This window comes from Corvus kubaryi, unplaced genomic scaffold, assembly GCF_017639235.1.
Source record: "Corvus kubaryi isolate FWS band 111438036 unplaced genomic scaffold, C.kubaryi_AGA036_p1.0 37322, whole genome shotgun sequence".
In the NCBI taxonomy this organism is placed as follows: domain Eukaryota; kingdom Metazoa; phylum Chordata; class Aves; order Passeriformes; family Corvidae; genus Corvus; species Corvus kubaryi.
The window spans coordinates 1615201-1631956 of NW_024581101.1; the positions used below are offsets into that span (position 1 = coordinate 1615201).

The window sequence follows — 16756 nt, forward strand, 5'->3', positions numbered from 1 at the left end:
TCCCCACCACAGCACTGTCCCCACCACTGACACTGTCCCCACCACAGACACTGTCCCCACCACAGCACTGTCCCCACCACTGACACTGTCCCCACCACAGCACTCTCCCCACCACAGCACTCTCCCCACCACAGCACTATCCCCACCACTGACACTGTCCCCACTATTGACACTGTCCCCACTACTGACACTCTCCCCACCACAGCACTATCCCCACTACTGACACTGTCCCCACCACAGCACTGTCCCCACCACAGCACTATCCCCACCACTGACACTGTCCCCACCACTGACACTGTCCCTGTGGCTCAGCAGGAAGATCACAAACACAGACAATTTGTAGAAGCAAATTCTCCTGGAGCAGATGAGAGAGGCTTTGAGGCTTTGGAGCTGACAGCTCCTGAGCAACATCAAGACTCCCACCGTCGAAGAGGTACAATCCCTGAAACACCCAAATCAACCTTGCATTGATTCAGATCTAACATTAAAACCCTTCAGCTCTTGGCTTACAATGATGCGTTTGGCACCAGGAAATTACCTGGGATGAAATACTGGCATACAAACAATGCTACTGAGGAGTTTTATCTCCTTTTCTCACTGGTCATTAATTGAGAAGTTCTTATTTATGTCAGGGCTTTTTTTAAGAGCTGAAAAAGAATTACATCTGAAGAGCTGAAACATCATATCAAGGCTCAAAGCAGCTGCTCTTGTGTTCTTCCCAGGGATGTTAATTGAACTTTTATTAGGGATTTAAAGCCTGAGTTACTGTGGAGGGTTGGCCTGAGCTGCTGAGCCCAGAGGCTGTCCTGGGAGATGTGGAGCTGGTCCCTTCCTGGCTCCAGCCCAGAGGAGGAGAGCTGTGCTAGCCCCACTGGCATGCCAGGTCACCACACCCTTGGGCCACACTTTGATATGGAAAAACAACTTTATTGCATCACCCAGAAAAATCTTAACATGAAGAAATGTAACATTCTGCTTTGATTACATGCCTCATTTTGGTAATTCAAACCAAAAGTATATTCCTTCTTCTCCACGCCAAAGAGCAGGCCTGGGAGACCAAAATGGGGGATGGGAGAGGAAAACGTGTCCCTAGTTTAACCTCCTTGGTCCCAAGTGTGTGCCTGGGGAGGGCAGGCAGTGGCCAATGGCTCCCCACACCCCATGGTCAGGCTGCTCTGGCCCAGCCTGGGCTGGCTTGGGATAAATCTGTGTGCTGGGTCCAGGCTTTGCTCCCGACACCCTGGTTCACTCTGCATGAGGAGAGGAGGAACAACACAGCATCACAGAATGGTTCAGACTGGCAGAGCCCACAGGGGGTCATCTGGTCCATCCTCCCTGCTCAGCAAGGGTATCCTTAAAGCAAATGGCACAGGATTGTGTCCAGACAGTTCTGGAATATCTCCAGTGAGGGAAGATTCCACACCCCCTCAGGGAAAAAACCTCCACACTTATGGTTTGGTGGCACAGGGCTGGCTCACTGCCTGCTGGGCTCTGCCCTGGGCAGGGGCAGGACATGTTCCCCACTCCAAAACACAAGGTCTGGAGCACCCTCTCTGCCTGGATTCAGAGGGACTTGCTGTGACATAACAGCCCATGAATTAAAAGCAGCAGCTCGTGTATTATTAAAGCAGTAAAGGATTGCCTGCAGGAGGGAACTTTTTTGGAAATATCAACCTCATCCTTACATCCTGACCAGAATCCAATCCCGCTTTTAAAAGAAACATTAAGCTCCCCAGGGACACTTATACAGGTACCAGAGAATACTGTTTTCAACACCTGAAACCCAAGCTAAACCCACCACGAACGACTCTGTTTAAGACGTGGGTGCAGGCTCTGATTTATGTCTAATTGAAAATCCAAGTTAAATAACCTAAAAGTACCAAGATATTGACAGACCCTCACCTTAAGTAGGTTTGTACAGGGAAGGAGAACAGTCAACCTATTTAATTTAACCACGGCATTGAAACATGAGCTGTGGAAAAGCAATTATCCAGAAACACTTCATGAATAGTTATTTTGTCCTCCGAGTGTTCAGATTGTACCATATAACCCACATCCCCTCTTCCTCCAGACTCATCTGAGCTGTTTGCTCATGTGTGAGCTGAAGATGCTCTCGCCTCCAATGCTGAACTTATAAACTCAACCTAATAAAAGTGACTTATCTAACCTTATTGCTGGAGAAATTAAAAGCAAGCAAAAGGACATCTGTCTTAATTAAAGTTGTCATCCCAGCTCTCAGAGGTGGCAGGGTATGTTGATTCAGACTGTGCCTCAGGCTGTACGGAGGGGAGCACAGAGCCTCATCTGTGGAGTGAGCGTGTGAGATCCCAGACACAAACCAGTGCCCGTTTTTCTGTGGGAACTTATTACAAGTGTTCATAGAGACCTACAAAGGAATTGGCTGGTGTTTCCGTGAGCTTCTGGTGTGGGTACTCAGAAGCCTCTCTGAGCTCTTTCATCCTGTTTCAATCCTTGGCATTACAGCTGACTCCCACCACCTCATCTGGTCCCATACCCCCACATAGTCCTCACCTGGTTGCTCTGGCTCCACATCCCTGTTGCAGGAACCTTGCTATTCCAGCTTTGGCTGCCTCTTCCTTTTCCAAATGGAGCTTTGCTCCCGCCCATGTGCTGCCCTGTATGCCGGGAGCTGCCTCAGCCCCCTCACAGCAAACAGCATCCCTGAATGAACGGCTCCACCTGCTTCCTGCCCCTAAGGCATGAGAGAGGTTTGGATACCGTGTACTCTGCTGTGAAAAGCTGGAGGAGCAAACTCACTCCTTGGAACCCAGAGCTGTTACCAGGGCAGTAGTCTGCTCCCTGCTTGGGATCTGCTGCTCTGGATGCAAGCTGGATGCTCCAGCTTTCAATATTAACACCCAGCTCTTGTTATCCCCCAGCCACCTGACACCCCTGAGTCAGTGTCGGGTATTGCTGAGAGCAAGTGTGAGCACAGACACAGTGCAATATTCTGCTTTGCAAAGACAGAACTCCACATGACAAAGCTGCTGTCTGCACATGCATCTTCAGCACCACCCCAGCAACCAGACCCTGGCTGGGCACACGGGTGATACCCAGGCTGAAATACCCAGCGCAAATCCATGGAAGGCAGATGAGACTGGAGGCTCTCCAGGGCTCTGTCCTGTGAGAGCATGGCCTAGGGCCACAGGCACCAGCCTCAGCTCCTCCGACCGCTCCACCCCTGGCAGCAGCTCCCTCAGACTCCCCCTCACTCCACAGAACACCTCCTCAGACTCCCCATACCATCTCCACATTGTCCCTGTATCTGCATCTGAATGCATCCACAGCTGAATTACTTTCATCAACCGTTCAACACTTGTCTGCTCTAGGTTTTTTCCACTGATTCAACAGTTATGCAGTGTCATATCTTGGACTGTGCCCATTAAAACCAATTCTGCTCTGGCCTAGCTCCTGTCTAGAAAAGGAAAGAGTGGAGCCCTGTAATGTCCAGTCATACAATAGTGTTTTTTCAATAAAGCTTCCCCTTATTTAAAAAGAAAAGGCAAAAATGCCCAGACTCGCTGTTTCCTCTGGGACCAGATAACAGCAGCATTGAGGAACACACCTGCTACCCTTTGCTTCCTCCTGAAGCCTTTCAGAGCAGCGTGTTACATAAAGCCAGCCCAAGGAGACTCCAGAAGGAGCCAGAGTGCTCCCAGTTGCCACAGCAACAGTCTGCAGGAGCAGGCTGGAGCAGCCAGAGCTGCTCTGGGGCTGCCCCGTACCTTCCCAAAGTGCTCAATCAGGATCTCAACCACGATGTTTTGGAACTTGATGTTCATCATCGCTGCCACAGTGTCCTCCTGTGCTCGCATGAGGGTGGGCCCGAAGATCACCCCCATGTTGGACGGTGACATCAGATTCTCCCGGCTGTGCTCACAGACGCTGCAGAGAGCAGGGGAAGGAGGAATAGAGTTTGGCTTGGTTTGCTTTTTCCAAACAGATCTTATTCCAAGAAAAAACCCCAAAATCCCAGATACATTAAGAATCAGTCATTCAATTTTCTTTGTTGTGTTTCAGGAGAGTTTGTTTCCCAAACATGGCTCTAGCTCTGACACACAAGTTTGGCTCGGACAGATGCTGGAGAGAGCAATGTGCTGACAGCATCTCTATTTGATCTCTTCCCACTCCCAGCTCCTCTTTAACTCTGTAATCAAAAGTTATCTGCAAAGCATATACACAAAAGGAATGACTTAATTCCAATACCCTTTTTATCCAGAATTGACTTCTGGCTTTAATTTTCCCTCTCTCTGAAGGAAGAGAACTGAATATAAGGGAGCACACTATGGTGTTTGCAACAAATCTCTGAGGGGTGACAATTTACAGCCCCTGCTCTCAGAGGACATTTTCATTTTTAAATCATTTCCTGCTCTGTGCATGTCTGAAAGGATGGAAGGAGCAACCAGAAAGAGAAGCATCACTTGACACAGAGGGCAGCAAGGATAGTCACCCCCTTTGTGCAATCCACATGGAAAGTCCCAAGGGGACTACGGTGGATAAAATTTTGCAAACCTGACCTCCCAGAAAGGCTTGTTCTGCTGATTCCATTATTCTCTTTCTTTGGTTTTAGAGGAAAACATCTACTTACTTGACGAGGTGCTGGATGAGGAGTTCTAACATCTCCCTGTTCTTGTCAGGCAGTTTATAGACCAGTGCATGAATGGCTCCCAGCCTGTAGTCCAGGTTCTCGGACTCTGGAAAGCAGGAACACAACGAAGAATTTGTACCCAACACTTTCAAACTAAATACACCAGGGAAATATAAAGCCAAAGGAAACCTGTGGAAGCTGTTCCCTGCACAGCATGGGAGCGATGGGGAGCAGAGGGAAGTGAGATTTCACAGCAACAGGACGAACACTGTGAGAAACAATATGAAGTGGAAAGAGGAAGAAATGGAGCTTGAAAGGGAGCCCAGGGACACATGCCAAAAGAGGCTGGGCATGGGCAGGTCCTCCCCTTCGCACCCTTGTCCCACACACCTGGGAGCACACAGCTTCCCTCTGGGAGTCCTATCAGCCCAGAGAGCTCTGACACTGAACAACACCTAAAATATCCTGCAGGGCAAAAACCTAAGTCCCTGAGCCAAAGAAGTCACCCTTAGAAGCATAAATAATCAAGAAACAATAAAATACCTGGTGTGAGAAGAATGGTGTGGGGTCTGGGTGGCTGGGAAGCTCAATGGTGCAAGTTTCTGAGGGAGGGCAGGGAAGGGATACAGGTCTTGCCCACACATCATGGGCTTAACCAGCTCTGAAACTAATAAATCCTGGGCTTGACCATCTTCAGCAAGTGGTGGAACATTTCCCTTTCCAAGAAAGAATGGGTGTTTTTCATTCTCCAGAGGGACACATGAAGAAGAAGTGGGCACTCTCCCAGTGACTTCTGGAGGCACAGTGAGGTGAGGGAAGCTCTAATGTCACACATTGCCAAATGCCAGCACTCCCATGCTGACGGTGATGACCAGCTCCCTGCATCCGTCTCCTTCACAGGGCTCACAACTGTCATGGCTCATCTGCAACAGCCACAACGAGGTGACAGCTGAGGACCGGCTGGCTCAGCACAGATGAAGCCCTGGCACTACACCTCTGCTTCTTGCCTGACCTCTGTTATTCCCAACTGTGACTCAATCCCAACACATACAGCAGAGAAATGTCTTCCATGTGCTGGTAGACACTCTGTTTTCAACATCCCAGGACAAATTTCACAACCTAAAGGGAATACCTACTTATCTGAGTGGCAACAGCACCATCCCATTCCCTCACAGGTTTTAAAATAAATATATCAATACTAAGGGGAAACAATTCTTGTGGCACACTTGAGCTGCTTTCAAGTGAGTAATATCCTCTGGCTCTCCAGACCCTCCAAAAGCACAAGACCCTGTTTGAGGGAAGGGCACTGCAGTAGCAAAGGAGGGAAGGGAACACCCAGCACCACATCCCCTGCACAGATGAGCACTCGGAGGAGAGGGTCACTGCTCTTTCTACAGGTGAAGCAGCTGGACACCACGGGCTGGCAGAGCTCTGCCAAGTGATTTTGATGGACCCTGGCTGGGGAGAGCAGGGCCAGGGACCATCAGTGGGGCAGCTGTGGGACTTACTGGCAGCCAGGACCAGCTCTTTGTGGAGCTTGTACGTCATGACGGGTTCAGACAGGTTCCTGCAACAACCAGAAAGAAAACTGAGCTCTGCAGGGCATTGTGACCCACTCGTGACCCATCTTGAACTGATGGGCAAACTGGCTCATCCCTCAGTGCCACCAGGTCCCAGTGGCATCTCCCTCTGCAGTCAGTATCACTGAAACAGCTCATCCCATGGGATTGGGGGGTTCTGCAACACCCATATTTATCATTCCTCTTCCCAAAGCCTTTGTCACTTTGCCCTTTTCAACAGCCAGATGTGGATATCTGGCAGCTCATTGCACCTTTCATGTGGATTAGCCCCAGTCCCCTTTGCCTCCTTGGGCAGGTGTGACCTGCAGTGCTACCTGAGATAGAACTTCAGTGAGCTGGTAATGGTCTTGATGTCCCAATCCCCACTCTGGAGATCCACATCCCCGGGGCATTTTGGATCTGGAGGAAGAATGAAAAGATTTTAGAATGAAGTTCATTTAGAGGTTGCTAATAAACAGTCTGGTTGTGGTGGGGGTTTCCCCTTGAGACACACGAAGCCACAGCAGCACACAAAGAGAGCTCCTGATTCCCATGGCTGGGAAAAGCAGAACACCAGCACCAGTGTCAGGATTTTTGGAGAGGCTGGGGAGCAGTGCTGATGAGGGACAAAGAGGGAACACCAGGTAAAATTTAAGCAGTGCTGAAAAGTCACTGAGAGCATATTCTCTATTGTTTATTTTTTCTCAAGGCTGGCAGAAACAACAACACATTTCTACAGGTCCAAGACAAGCTTTCTGACATCCAAAGTAATCTGAATGCCAGCTCCAATCCCTCATTTGCAGCTACTCCCCTGAAGGCTGGTCTGGAAGCATTCCCTCTTGCTGCACGGAGAGGGGAGCTCAGCAGCATGGAAGTACAGTTTGCTCCTGCCTACCCCCACTGATAAACCACATAATGTCTGTGGAGCCATGAAGTGAAAGATGTGGTTGTAGGATGGGGGAAGCTGGACTACAGAAATAAACAGCAGGATTTATGTTTAAAAATAAATAGGACTAGAGATTTTAAAAAAAATTAAATCTATCTCCTTAGATTGGTTAAGGATGAAATGCTGCTGCAGCAGTTATTTCTGTGGTGTTGGACTTCCCATTGTGCATTCATATGCAGTGGGATGGCAAGTGGTTACCCAGACCCATGAAGATAAACAAAACAAAAAGCCACTCACTGGTGGGATTCAGAGGAGAAAACCACAGAGGAGGGTGAGAATCAGCACCAATAGAACCTGAGGCTCAGCAATGAGTCATAGGCCAGTGGAACTGGGCAGATGCCTGAAGTCATGGCTCTGTGAGAATCGGGCACAGCCAGACACCAGTACAAACCAGGGTTTTAATAAACAACATCCAGAGTAGAAGCAATAGGAAACAACCACCAAAGCCTTTGAATGCTGCATTAAGATCAGATGTCTGAGCTGGCGTGAGCCTGAGGCATGCAGGCAGAGAGGTGAATGCAATCCCTGCCCTGTGCTCCAGCCCTGGTCAGGGCTGGGGAGAATGTCTTGGCCTTGGGCAGGTGGGGATTGACCGCAGAGGTCCCCCAAGAGGCTCGCAGCTGACCATGAGGTGAGGGTACAATGGCCTCACCCAGGGCCCAGCCCAGAAGTGCCTGTCCTGGCACAGAGAAGCGCTGCTGAGCCCCACAACCTGCCCAGACTATTAAGACTGTCCCCAGTTGCCAAGCTTGTGTGACAGGCAGATCCAGCCATAGGAAGGCCTGCAGCAGGAATGCATCCATTGACTTCTGAACATGTACATTGACTCCTCAACATACACACTGCACACAGTGAGGTGTCCCCATCCTTCCAGAGAAAAACCTTACACCAGGGTGGAGGGCTCCCTGCAAAGGCCACCTTCCCAGTCCAGCTCATCGTGTTATCCCAGGAAAGAAGGGGAAAATGAGCCTCAGAGGGGTCGCAGGGACCAAAACGCCTGCTGGACATTTCTCACTGTGGAACCCGATCCTCTCTGTCCCTCACAAACAATTCAAGAACAGGACAGAATAATTAATTCTTACCAAAAAAGGCATTCAGCAACTTCTGCACCTGGATATTGCTGCCAACGGTCCGGTACACGCCCTCCGTAGTGATTCCTAAGAGGACAAAGCCAAGAGCGTTAGCCGAGGTTTCCCGCTGGTGGTCCAAAAGCCCCATCTAGTGGAACTGTTTTCCTGCTGCTGGGCTCTGTCCCACAGCCCGGGCTCTGTCCCATATCCCGGACTCTGTCCCATATCCCGGGCCCTGTCCCACTCCCCGGGCTCTGCAGGCAGGGGCTCCACTCACCCCCAGCAGCTGTGGCCACCAGCACCACCGTGGTCACCATGTCATGGTCAGGTGAGCACAGCCAGGGCATGGGACACGCCAGCCCACATACCCCATGTCTGGGGGGTGCTGCTTTGTCATGGGTTTGCTCAACCCCTCACAGAAGACAAACACATTGAAAGAGAATCTGAAAACACTGGCCAGTGCTGGGACAGGCAGAGCCACTGCTTCTCCTGGCTCTGCAAGCAGGGTCTTTGTGCCCCTGCTGGCCTTGGCTGCCACAGCCCCAGAAATCTGGAGATGAATCCAGGCCCCCATCTCACATTGGTGATGTTCACTGGATGTTCACTGGTGTAGGCTGGACAATATGTGACAGCCCAGAGGATGAGCTGCCACCCTGCCACCTGCTTCTGCTGCTTCACAGACTGGGGCTGAAGGAGCCTGCAGCCACCCTCGGCCGCAGTGCTGGAGCTGTTCTCCTGCTGCCCAACAGTGGGTGTGCTCAGGGCCAAAACTGAGAAAACCATGAGCAAAACCAGCATGAAGATAGAAATACAACCCCAACCAACTTGGTACAACATTCCCGACCACGTGGGATTTCTGCTCCCGAAGAACACGCATTCCTCAGCTAGAAGCTGAAGTGCCGTGTCAGTGACTAACACTGTACTGCAGGAACTGCAGGGTAACTCAAGGCCATGGGAAGAATGGCCAGGCCGGGCGAGCTCCTCACCTTTGGTCTCCACTGCATTGATGCACTTCCGAACAAACTTGAAGCCGACCTCGTTCAGCTCCACTGTTTTGGACAAGGAAGCTGTGTTAGCTGACTGAGCACTCCTGGAGAGCCCTGAGACACCCCCAGCCCCAGCCCCTCTTGGCACCCGGAGCTGCAGTGCCCCAGCACAGCAGAGTGTTCACACCTGCACTGCATCCCCTACATCCTCAGGAAAACACTGGCATTCTGGACATCCTGACAAGGAGTTATTAGTTCCGTATGTTCTCCCATTTTTCCTCGAATTTATTATGAGTTGCAGCACTGCTCCCTACACCCTCTCTGTGTTTAATAATAATTGCAAATTGGTGTTTAATAATAATAATAGTGTAAATAATTTGGATTGTGTCTGATAAAGACTTGAATAATCACTTCCAGAGCAAAATCTATAGTTAAAGCTCTTCCCCATCATGGGACTGTGTAATTTCTGCTTACCTACATCACTAGGATTAAAAAGCAAAACCAATCCAGCTTGATGTGCTGAGGAAAGCTGAGCACAGGGCTTGTTCCACTGATCTGGGGAATCCTATGGCATCCCTGCATTTTCAGCAGGTGGTTTATACTGGTTGCTCTGAGCAACAGCAACATCAAGCTCAGACGTCTCTTAGCCCTGCCCTAGGAATAAGCACAGACCCACCTGGTGCTTGATACTGAGGGCTATGATACCACTGTAATTCTTATCAGCTCTAATCTATTACAAAGAGAGAATGTTTATTCACTGAGACCCAAATCACATTCCTCCCAGTGAGTGATGTGAACACGGCCACACAGGTTTGTGCTCATGCTTCTGGGAATGCTCCCTCTGTGCTCATTAGAGCCAGCTAGTTACAGTGCTGATGAAGTGAGCTCTGAGACAGAATGCAGGTTTCACCCAGCTAACAGAGCCCCAAAGGGTTCCAGGGCTCTGCAGGGTACACCCCACTGCTGCAAGAGGGGACATGGGACACGGTGGTGGGTGGGAGATCCAGGAACTCAATGCCACCTCTATTGCCCTATTACAAATCTTTGTTAAGATCTCTCAGAATCTCTCACTGGGGTTTGGAGGTGCAAATTGAACCTTACATCCCGCTACTCCTGGCTAAATAAAAACTGCTTGCTGCAGTTCTATGCGACTTGTTCTTATCTGGGCTCAGTGCCAGCCACTTGTGGTACAAGAACAGAAGTGACACTGCTGTCATGGAGCAGGAACACTGCTACTCAGCAGGAATTGAGGATAAGTGTATCTGCAAGGAAAACCCTGCCTGGCCTCGAGGCTGTGAGAGCCCAAAGAACAGCAACAGAAGTGACTCACTTTCTTCCTGCTTCGTGATGGGACTGTGATAAATCTGAAAAAGGAAGAGGGAATGGGGGAGCAAGAAACAAAAGTATCAGTATGATTTGGTATTTATTTCTGAAAGAAAATGCAGCATCCCATAAATCACCCGTAGATCACCTGTGAGTCACTCATAAATCACCCATAGATTACCCAGAGGCAATCACAGCCAAAAAGACAATGTCCCATAGAAATGTCATTTTATAATAAGGCAAGAACCCATTATCTGCACAATCAAGGAGCTTCTGCTGCCTCCCTGCATTTCAGTGGGGCACCTATTGCAAGGGAAATTCCCTGTTCTGTAGGCAAACCGCAGGGCTCTGAGCTTTGCTCAGACTGAAGGAAGGAAACACCAGTAGGCACAGAAAGGTGGGAGAACACGGGTGCAGGGTGGGCAGTGACATCTTCGAGAAGGTGGCTAAGAGCAGGGACAGACAGACAAAACATCATCTCCGGCAGGTAGTGAGGAGCAGGAATAGGAGCGAACCAGCCTCGGAAAGGCCGGTTCTCAGGTGGGCTGGCACAGCAAGGGAACACCCCCAGATTTAAGGGGGAAACCCAAAATCCCCAGTGGTAGCCGAGGAAATGGCATGGAGCCCATGGCGATCGTGCAGCGCTGATCCCGAGCAGCACCCGCCGGCAGAGGACACTGCTCGGCAGCGCATTCCAGCTGGGAACAGCTCCAGGAACACTCACCGGCTCCTTCCCGTCCATGGCCTCCATCCACAGCCTTCGGTTGGCTTCTGAGAGCGCCTGCAGCGTGATGGTCCCGGACCTGCGCGGAATTCCCCCAGCGACAGGCAGGGAAAGGAAGAAAAGTTGTTTTTAATAGACTTCAGAAAGGGATTTGCTGCAGCCCGTGGGGTTTGGGGATGCGAAGCCTCTCACCTTTCATTAGTTTCAATGTCAAAACAAAACCTTTTGTCTATGGAATCAGTCTTTCTCCTTACGCAGGATTTCAGGGTCAGGTCCAGGGTGCCCTAGGAGAGAACATGAATGCCAAGGTGAGAGGACAGCAACATGGGAGATTTCAGGCTCCTCAGGCCCCTCAGCTGCAGCCCAGCATGGCATTGCCCATGGTGTGTGTCCTGACATTCCGATGGCATTGGTACCAGGAGCACAGGTAGTCCTCCCACCATCATCACAGGTAGAGATAAGAGGCTCCGAGTTCCAGGCTTGCTGTCAGCCAGAGAATGTCCTGGACTTCCCAGCACTACCCCACACAGCAGCACTCTGCCTCTAAAGTGCTGGAACACTGCTCCAACGAACCCAGGGAGGCACTCCCTGGCCTCTGAGGCCAGGACCACGCTCACCCATGCTCTGACACAGCTGGGTCCTAATTTTCATCAGGGCTGGTCATCAGTAGCAATTACCCACACCACCAATGGTCCAAATGGCTTTACACAAATTCTGTGTGGCAAACAGATGTATGTTTGCTCCTCCCAGATAGAGCAGACGTGCTCTGGAGGGGCTCAGCTCTGGCCCTGGGTGTTCATGTCCCTGTGCTCTGCAGCAGAGTCAATTCATAATTTGATTGTGGGTTTGTGGCCAGCTGTGACCTGACGGTGCAGGCTACCAGACTGCCAGAGTGTGGGAAAGGCACTAAGTTTTCCAAGCTCTTATCTGCAGTAATGGGCCTTCCTAGACATGCTTATGGCATAAATGACAACAAATCTCTCCATACAATAGTTTGGACATTTCTTTGCCCAGCTCTCTGCCAAGGGGTTGCAAAACATCTATTTTATTTTCCTGCTGCAGTGTGCAGAGCGCTGCCAAAACCAGACCATGAGCTCACACACTGGAGCACACACGCCTGGCTGGGAAGGCCCCAGGGACCTGCTCCATGGCAGAGGAGGGTGGGGGACTCAGCTGGAGGCACTGGCTGTGCTCCATCCTCCCATCCCTCCCCTGTCACGTGGAGGGACTGAGGGAACTCCTAGACTTTGGTAAACCAAAGCACTTTGTGAAAGAAGTAGCTACCCAAATTGCCACCATAGTGCAGTTTGGAGCTGCACTGTTGCCCTCTCCTTTCCCAACACTGTCCCAGTCTCACAGAACCAGTGCTGAGAGGACAAATCAAACCACAAACCAATGCCGTGAGCACATACCAAGGCAAGGGAATGCTGCATTTAGAAGCAGTGACTCCTGTAGTAACTTGAGTCATTCATGCACTTCAGTGGCTGCCACAGTTCTTGTGGCTCCCAGCCCTTGTGCATGGGGAAGGATCAACATCAGCTGGTCTAGAGAGGCACAAGTTTCACCCCAGACTGAACTCATGAGCCAGCACTGGCCAGTATTGCTCGCATCACACGACCCACATCTGCTGCCAAACCCTGCAGGGCCTGGGCTCCCAGGGACACCTGAGTGAGACCTCTCCTCGTGGGGGTGCCTCTTCTGGGTGACACCAAACTGCCCTGTGCAGGCAGGGAGGGGTCAGAGCCCACCCCTCTGCTCTGTGGCACACGCAGGGTCAGCCCTCACGGGACGGGAGGCCATACGTGGGAAGGTGGGCTGGTGGTAGGGCCAATGTTTGCAGATGTCCAACTCACTTGCTTAGCTCCAGGCTTCTGGTCTATGGGCGTCATCCGTAAGGTTTTTGCCTCTTTCTCGTACTGGCAGTAATACTTCACCCAGGAGATGCCCAGCGCCCCTGTGGAACACACAAGAGGCTGCAATCAGGGACAGGGAGGTAGCTGGATGCAGCCAGCAAGGCATGGTCAGTGTTGCCTACATGTCCTCCCTTCTCTGGGGATGGACACTGACAGCCCCGGGGGACATCTCCCTTGCAAGTGTCTCCATGGGCAAGAGCCAGGAGGAGAAGAGAAGGAGAGGAGGAGGAGAGAGGGAGAGAAGGAGAGGACACAGGGCAGCAGCTGCCTCCAGCACCCTCCCAACTCACTGCTGGAAAAAGGGCATTTGTGGGACTCTGGTCACAAGCCAGGCTGGTTTGGCCAAGCCCAGCCAAGACCTACACTGGCAGGATCCTGCATGTCCTGAATGCCTGTTTCACAAACCCCACTGCTTGTTCCTGTTGGTGAAAACTCAATAATAAAGCAACTTTAAAATACTCTGAAGTTCCTGTTTCTGGATTTATTGTCACTTTTCTCTGTTTTCTTACCTGAACTGCTTTATAGGAAATAATTAAACTGGTATTTTTTTCTGTAATTTGTTTTTAAGTTGCAGTTGTCAGGAGGAGCAACTTTTCATACCTTATTTATAGGGAAGCATAAATAGAGGCAGCAAATAGCCACTGGCCTGCAGGAACATGCCACATTTGGGGTCTAAAATTACCAAGTGTGCTTTCTTTTAAAAGCAGGACAAACAGACATAAAAAGATATGTATAAATAGATTTCTATATAGGATTAAGAATGAATGCTTACAGAGTTGTCTGTAGCCTCCGAGGTCACAGTTTTGCACATACTTATGTCCCCTGAGCATTCCTGCTGCATGGCCATGGAGAGCTGCAGGGTTTGGAAAAGGCTGTATTTGGTTTGATTTGATTCTGCTCAGAATTACAAGTTTCACTCTCAGCAGCTTAACTCAACACTGGTTCCACCTTGGCTGTGTTCAGCTGCCCGCAGAGGCTGCCAGAGGGAGGCTGGGCAGGACACCAGATTCATCCTGGTAAAACACAGCCAAGGCAGAGTCTGCCAGAGCTCCAGGCACTGGAGTAATAAATCCCATCTCATTGGAGCGCAGGGCAATTAGCCCTGTGCTGCCACAGCTCATGGCACTTGGAGAAAGCTCTGTGCCACTGCTGACAAATCTGCCAGCTGAGGCTGCCAGTGCTTCCTCAGGCACTGCAGGCGGTGACACCCCAGGCACCTCAGGCACTGGCAGAAGGTGACACCCTGGACATGCCGTGCCCTGGCAGCGGTGACACCCGGTGCAGCAGGGCTGGCCTGGGCATGGGAGCTGAATACAGCCCACAGCTGGGTTATGTCAGGGCAGCCCAAGCCTGCACGGTCCCTATTGCATGCAGGTGCATCCCTAAGCCATTACATTTCTCCTGAGTGTACAGGTAGCCCTCGATGGTCGGCTGCCCAGGCAGCTTGCAGGTTAGGGGCGCTTCCTTCATCCTCTTCTTCAGATCTTCCAGCTCCTCCCGCGTGCTGGAAAAGTGATTCCTTGTCTGGTAACAGAAAACAAACAGAAGCATATTTGAAGATGAGCAAAGAGTGAGCTGCAGGTATTTATTGCTAGATAAATCTGAGGTGCTGTAGCAGAAATGAATTGGTTCCCAAGGCACAAAACATGGAAACCACTCCCCAAATCCACATGGAAACTGGCTATAAGGACCACTGGGCTCTTAGAGATGATCAAAGAGTCACACCAAGTGCAGAGATGGTGATGGAGTGCCATAGCTGGGAGGTCACTTGTTCCCTTAATTAAGGAACTTCAGCACATTTCAAGGCTGGGTGGAGCAGAGGCAGCACCTGAGCTCCCCTTCATACCATTGCTCGCGTAACAGGTGTATTCTCCTCCCAAAGGAGATCATGCTACACTGCTTGGCATGAAAGAGTCACATCAAGACGGGGTACAAAATCCAGGCATTCTGATGGAATACTACACCGACCAATTAATGAGCCAGCAGCAAAACCAGCTTGGCTCAGATTTATTGTTGTCCCACAGAAACGAAGGCCAGTCAGGAAAGACTGAGTATAAAGGAAACAGGACTCAGATATTCTACCCCACGAGCACACGTGACCAGCAGAGGAGCTTATCAAAGCATGTAGCAAGCCTGTAGGAAGCCACTACCATTAAGATCAAGGTTAGAGGCCTTCTTGGAGTACAATTTCCATCTCATGAAACTGAAAGAAAATCTCAGGCTTGTTTATGCATCAGGTTAAATGATGCAACTGCAATAGCCCCTTCCAGAGAAAACAATTTCATAGACCTGTGAACTGGCCTGTGCAGGAGAGGGGAAAACACATGTGAACTGAGAAGAAAATAACTGTATCTGCAGCTCCCACAATGCAAACATGGCCAGACTGCCTGGGTGGAAAGACTTTGCCATCAAAGGAGTGTAAATCCAAATGAGAACAGAAGTCACACAGAAAAGTCCTTCAGCTGGGCAGGGACTCACGTTCTGCAGGCTGAGCTGGAGCTGCTGCTTGTATGGGAGGAAATCCTGCGTCAGCTCCACTGTCAGGTTGTTGTAAGTGAAGAGGCTATGGAGAAATGCCAGCACCTGCAATGGAGGAAAGGGACATGCTGAACTGCTGTGTTTATAACTGAAGGAAAGATGGACAGAGTGTGGGGTTTCAGAAATTACAATTATTTTTTCCTTACAACTTTGGAATGATGCCAGCCTTGATATGGCTCATCCACCACAGTGTCCCTAAAGCCCAAGCTACCACCCACACATCTGTCTGAATAAAACACCCAGAACAAAAGGCCCTGCAGGGAGACCCAGAGCAGATCTGCAGAGTGCTCATCCACAAGATCCACAGGATCCCACGATCCCACACTCCACTGCAGCAGGCATTGGGGCAGAGCAACCACCCAGGGCAGGGTCCCCGCCCTCAGGGACAGTCTGGGACCCCTGCAGGCCAGGCTGGGACAGGTGAGCAGAGCAGGTAACACCTCTGTGCCTCTGCAGACAGACAAACCCAAGGGGGCCAAGATAATCCATAACACGACCTGTAGCTATGTACAGTGTCCAGCCTGTTCCTCAGGATCGACAGCCAGCCAGAAGAAACAGGGCTGGGGCTACACAGTGCTCCAGCAAGCACCACTAAGGCTGTCAAGATGCAGCAAGCCAAGGCTGCAAGGTTAACTCCTGCCCCACAGGACCTAATCCAACCTGGCAATTCATCCCTTCCTGCCATTGCCAGCACATCTGAGTATCAACCAACGAGACTGAGAGAAAAGGAAGCTCCTACCGGCTCCACAATACTGAATTTCTTGCTTTCTTGTACTTCCTGGATCTGGTACACATACTCGAGGGAGGACTCAAAGAAATTGTGTCTCTCTTTGTCCACCTGAAGGTCAGCCTAGAAGAAAGAGGGAAAGGTGGTAAAAGAAAATACATCAAATGTAGTTTGAAAATATTTGACTTGCTTTTGTCTGTCAGCCCACAGATAGTTCTGTCCTCAGTAAAAACAGCCTGCCAGGTGTCCAGCCTGGCTTTGAACTGGAACACTGGATATTCTTCTAAGTCTGCCCATTTCTGGCTCCCTTCATTCAAGGATCCAAAACCTCTTCTCACTCTGCAAGGACAAGGCTTTCTCA

At 50.5% G+C, this 16756-nt stretch overlaps 1 protein-coding gene across 2 annotated transcripts in view; it reads right to left on the minus strand.

Moving 5' to 3' along the window:
• The window catches only part of OPHN1 (oligophrenin 1), a 51504-nt gene that overhangs the window by 6848 nt on the left and 27900 nt on the right, over positions 1-16756 (minus strand). For both annotated transcript variants that reach the window (XM_042029216.1, XM_042029215.1), the window contains exons 6-18: positions 16408-16518; positions 15609-15713; positions 14525-14654; positions 13071-13171; positions 11410-11501; positions 11218-11296; positions 10501-10534; positions 9171-9233; positions 8197-8271; positions 6504-6588; positions 6118-6176; positions 4610-4715; positions 3747-3906 (exon numbers count right to left, since the gene is read on the minus strand). In XM_042029216.1, coding sequence (XP_041885150.1) covers positions 3747-3906; positions 4610-4715; positions 6118-6176; positions 6504-6588; positions 8197-8271; positions 9171-9233; positions 10501-10534; positions 11218-11296; positions 11410-11501; positions 13071-13171; positions 14525-14654; positions 15609-15713; positions 16408-16518 — 1200 coding nt within the window. The remainder of the gene's footprint in view (positions 1-3746; positions 3907-4609; positions 4716-6117; positions 6177-6503; positions 6589-8196; positions 8272-9170; positions 9234-10500; positions 10535-11217; positions 11297-11409; positions 11502-13070; positions 13172-14524; positions 14655-15608; positions 15714-16407; positions 16519-16756) is intronic.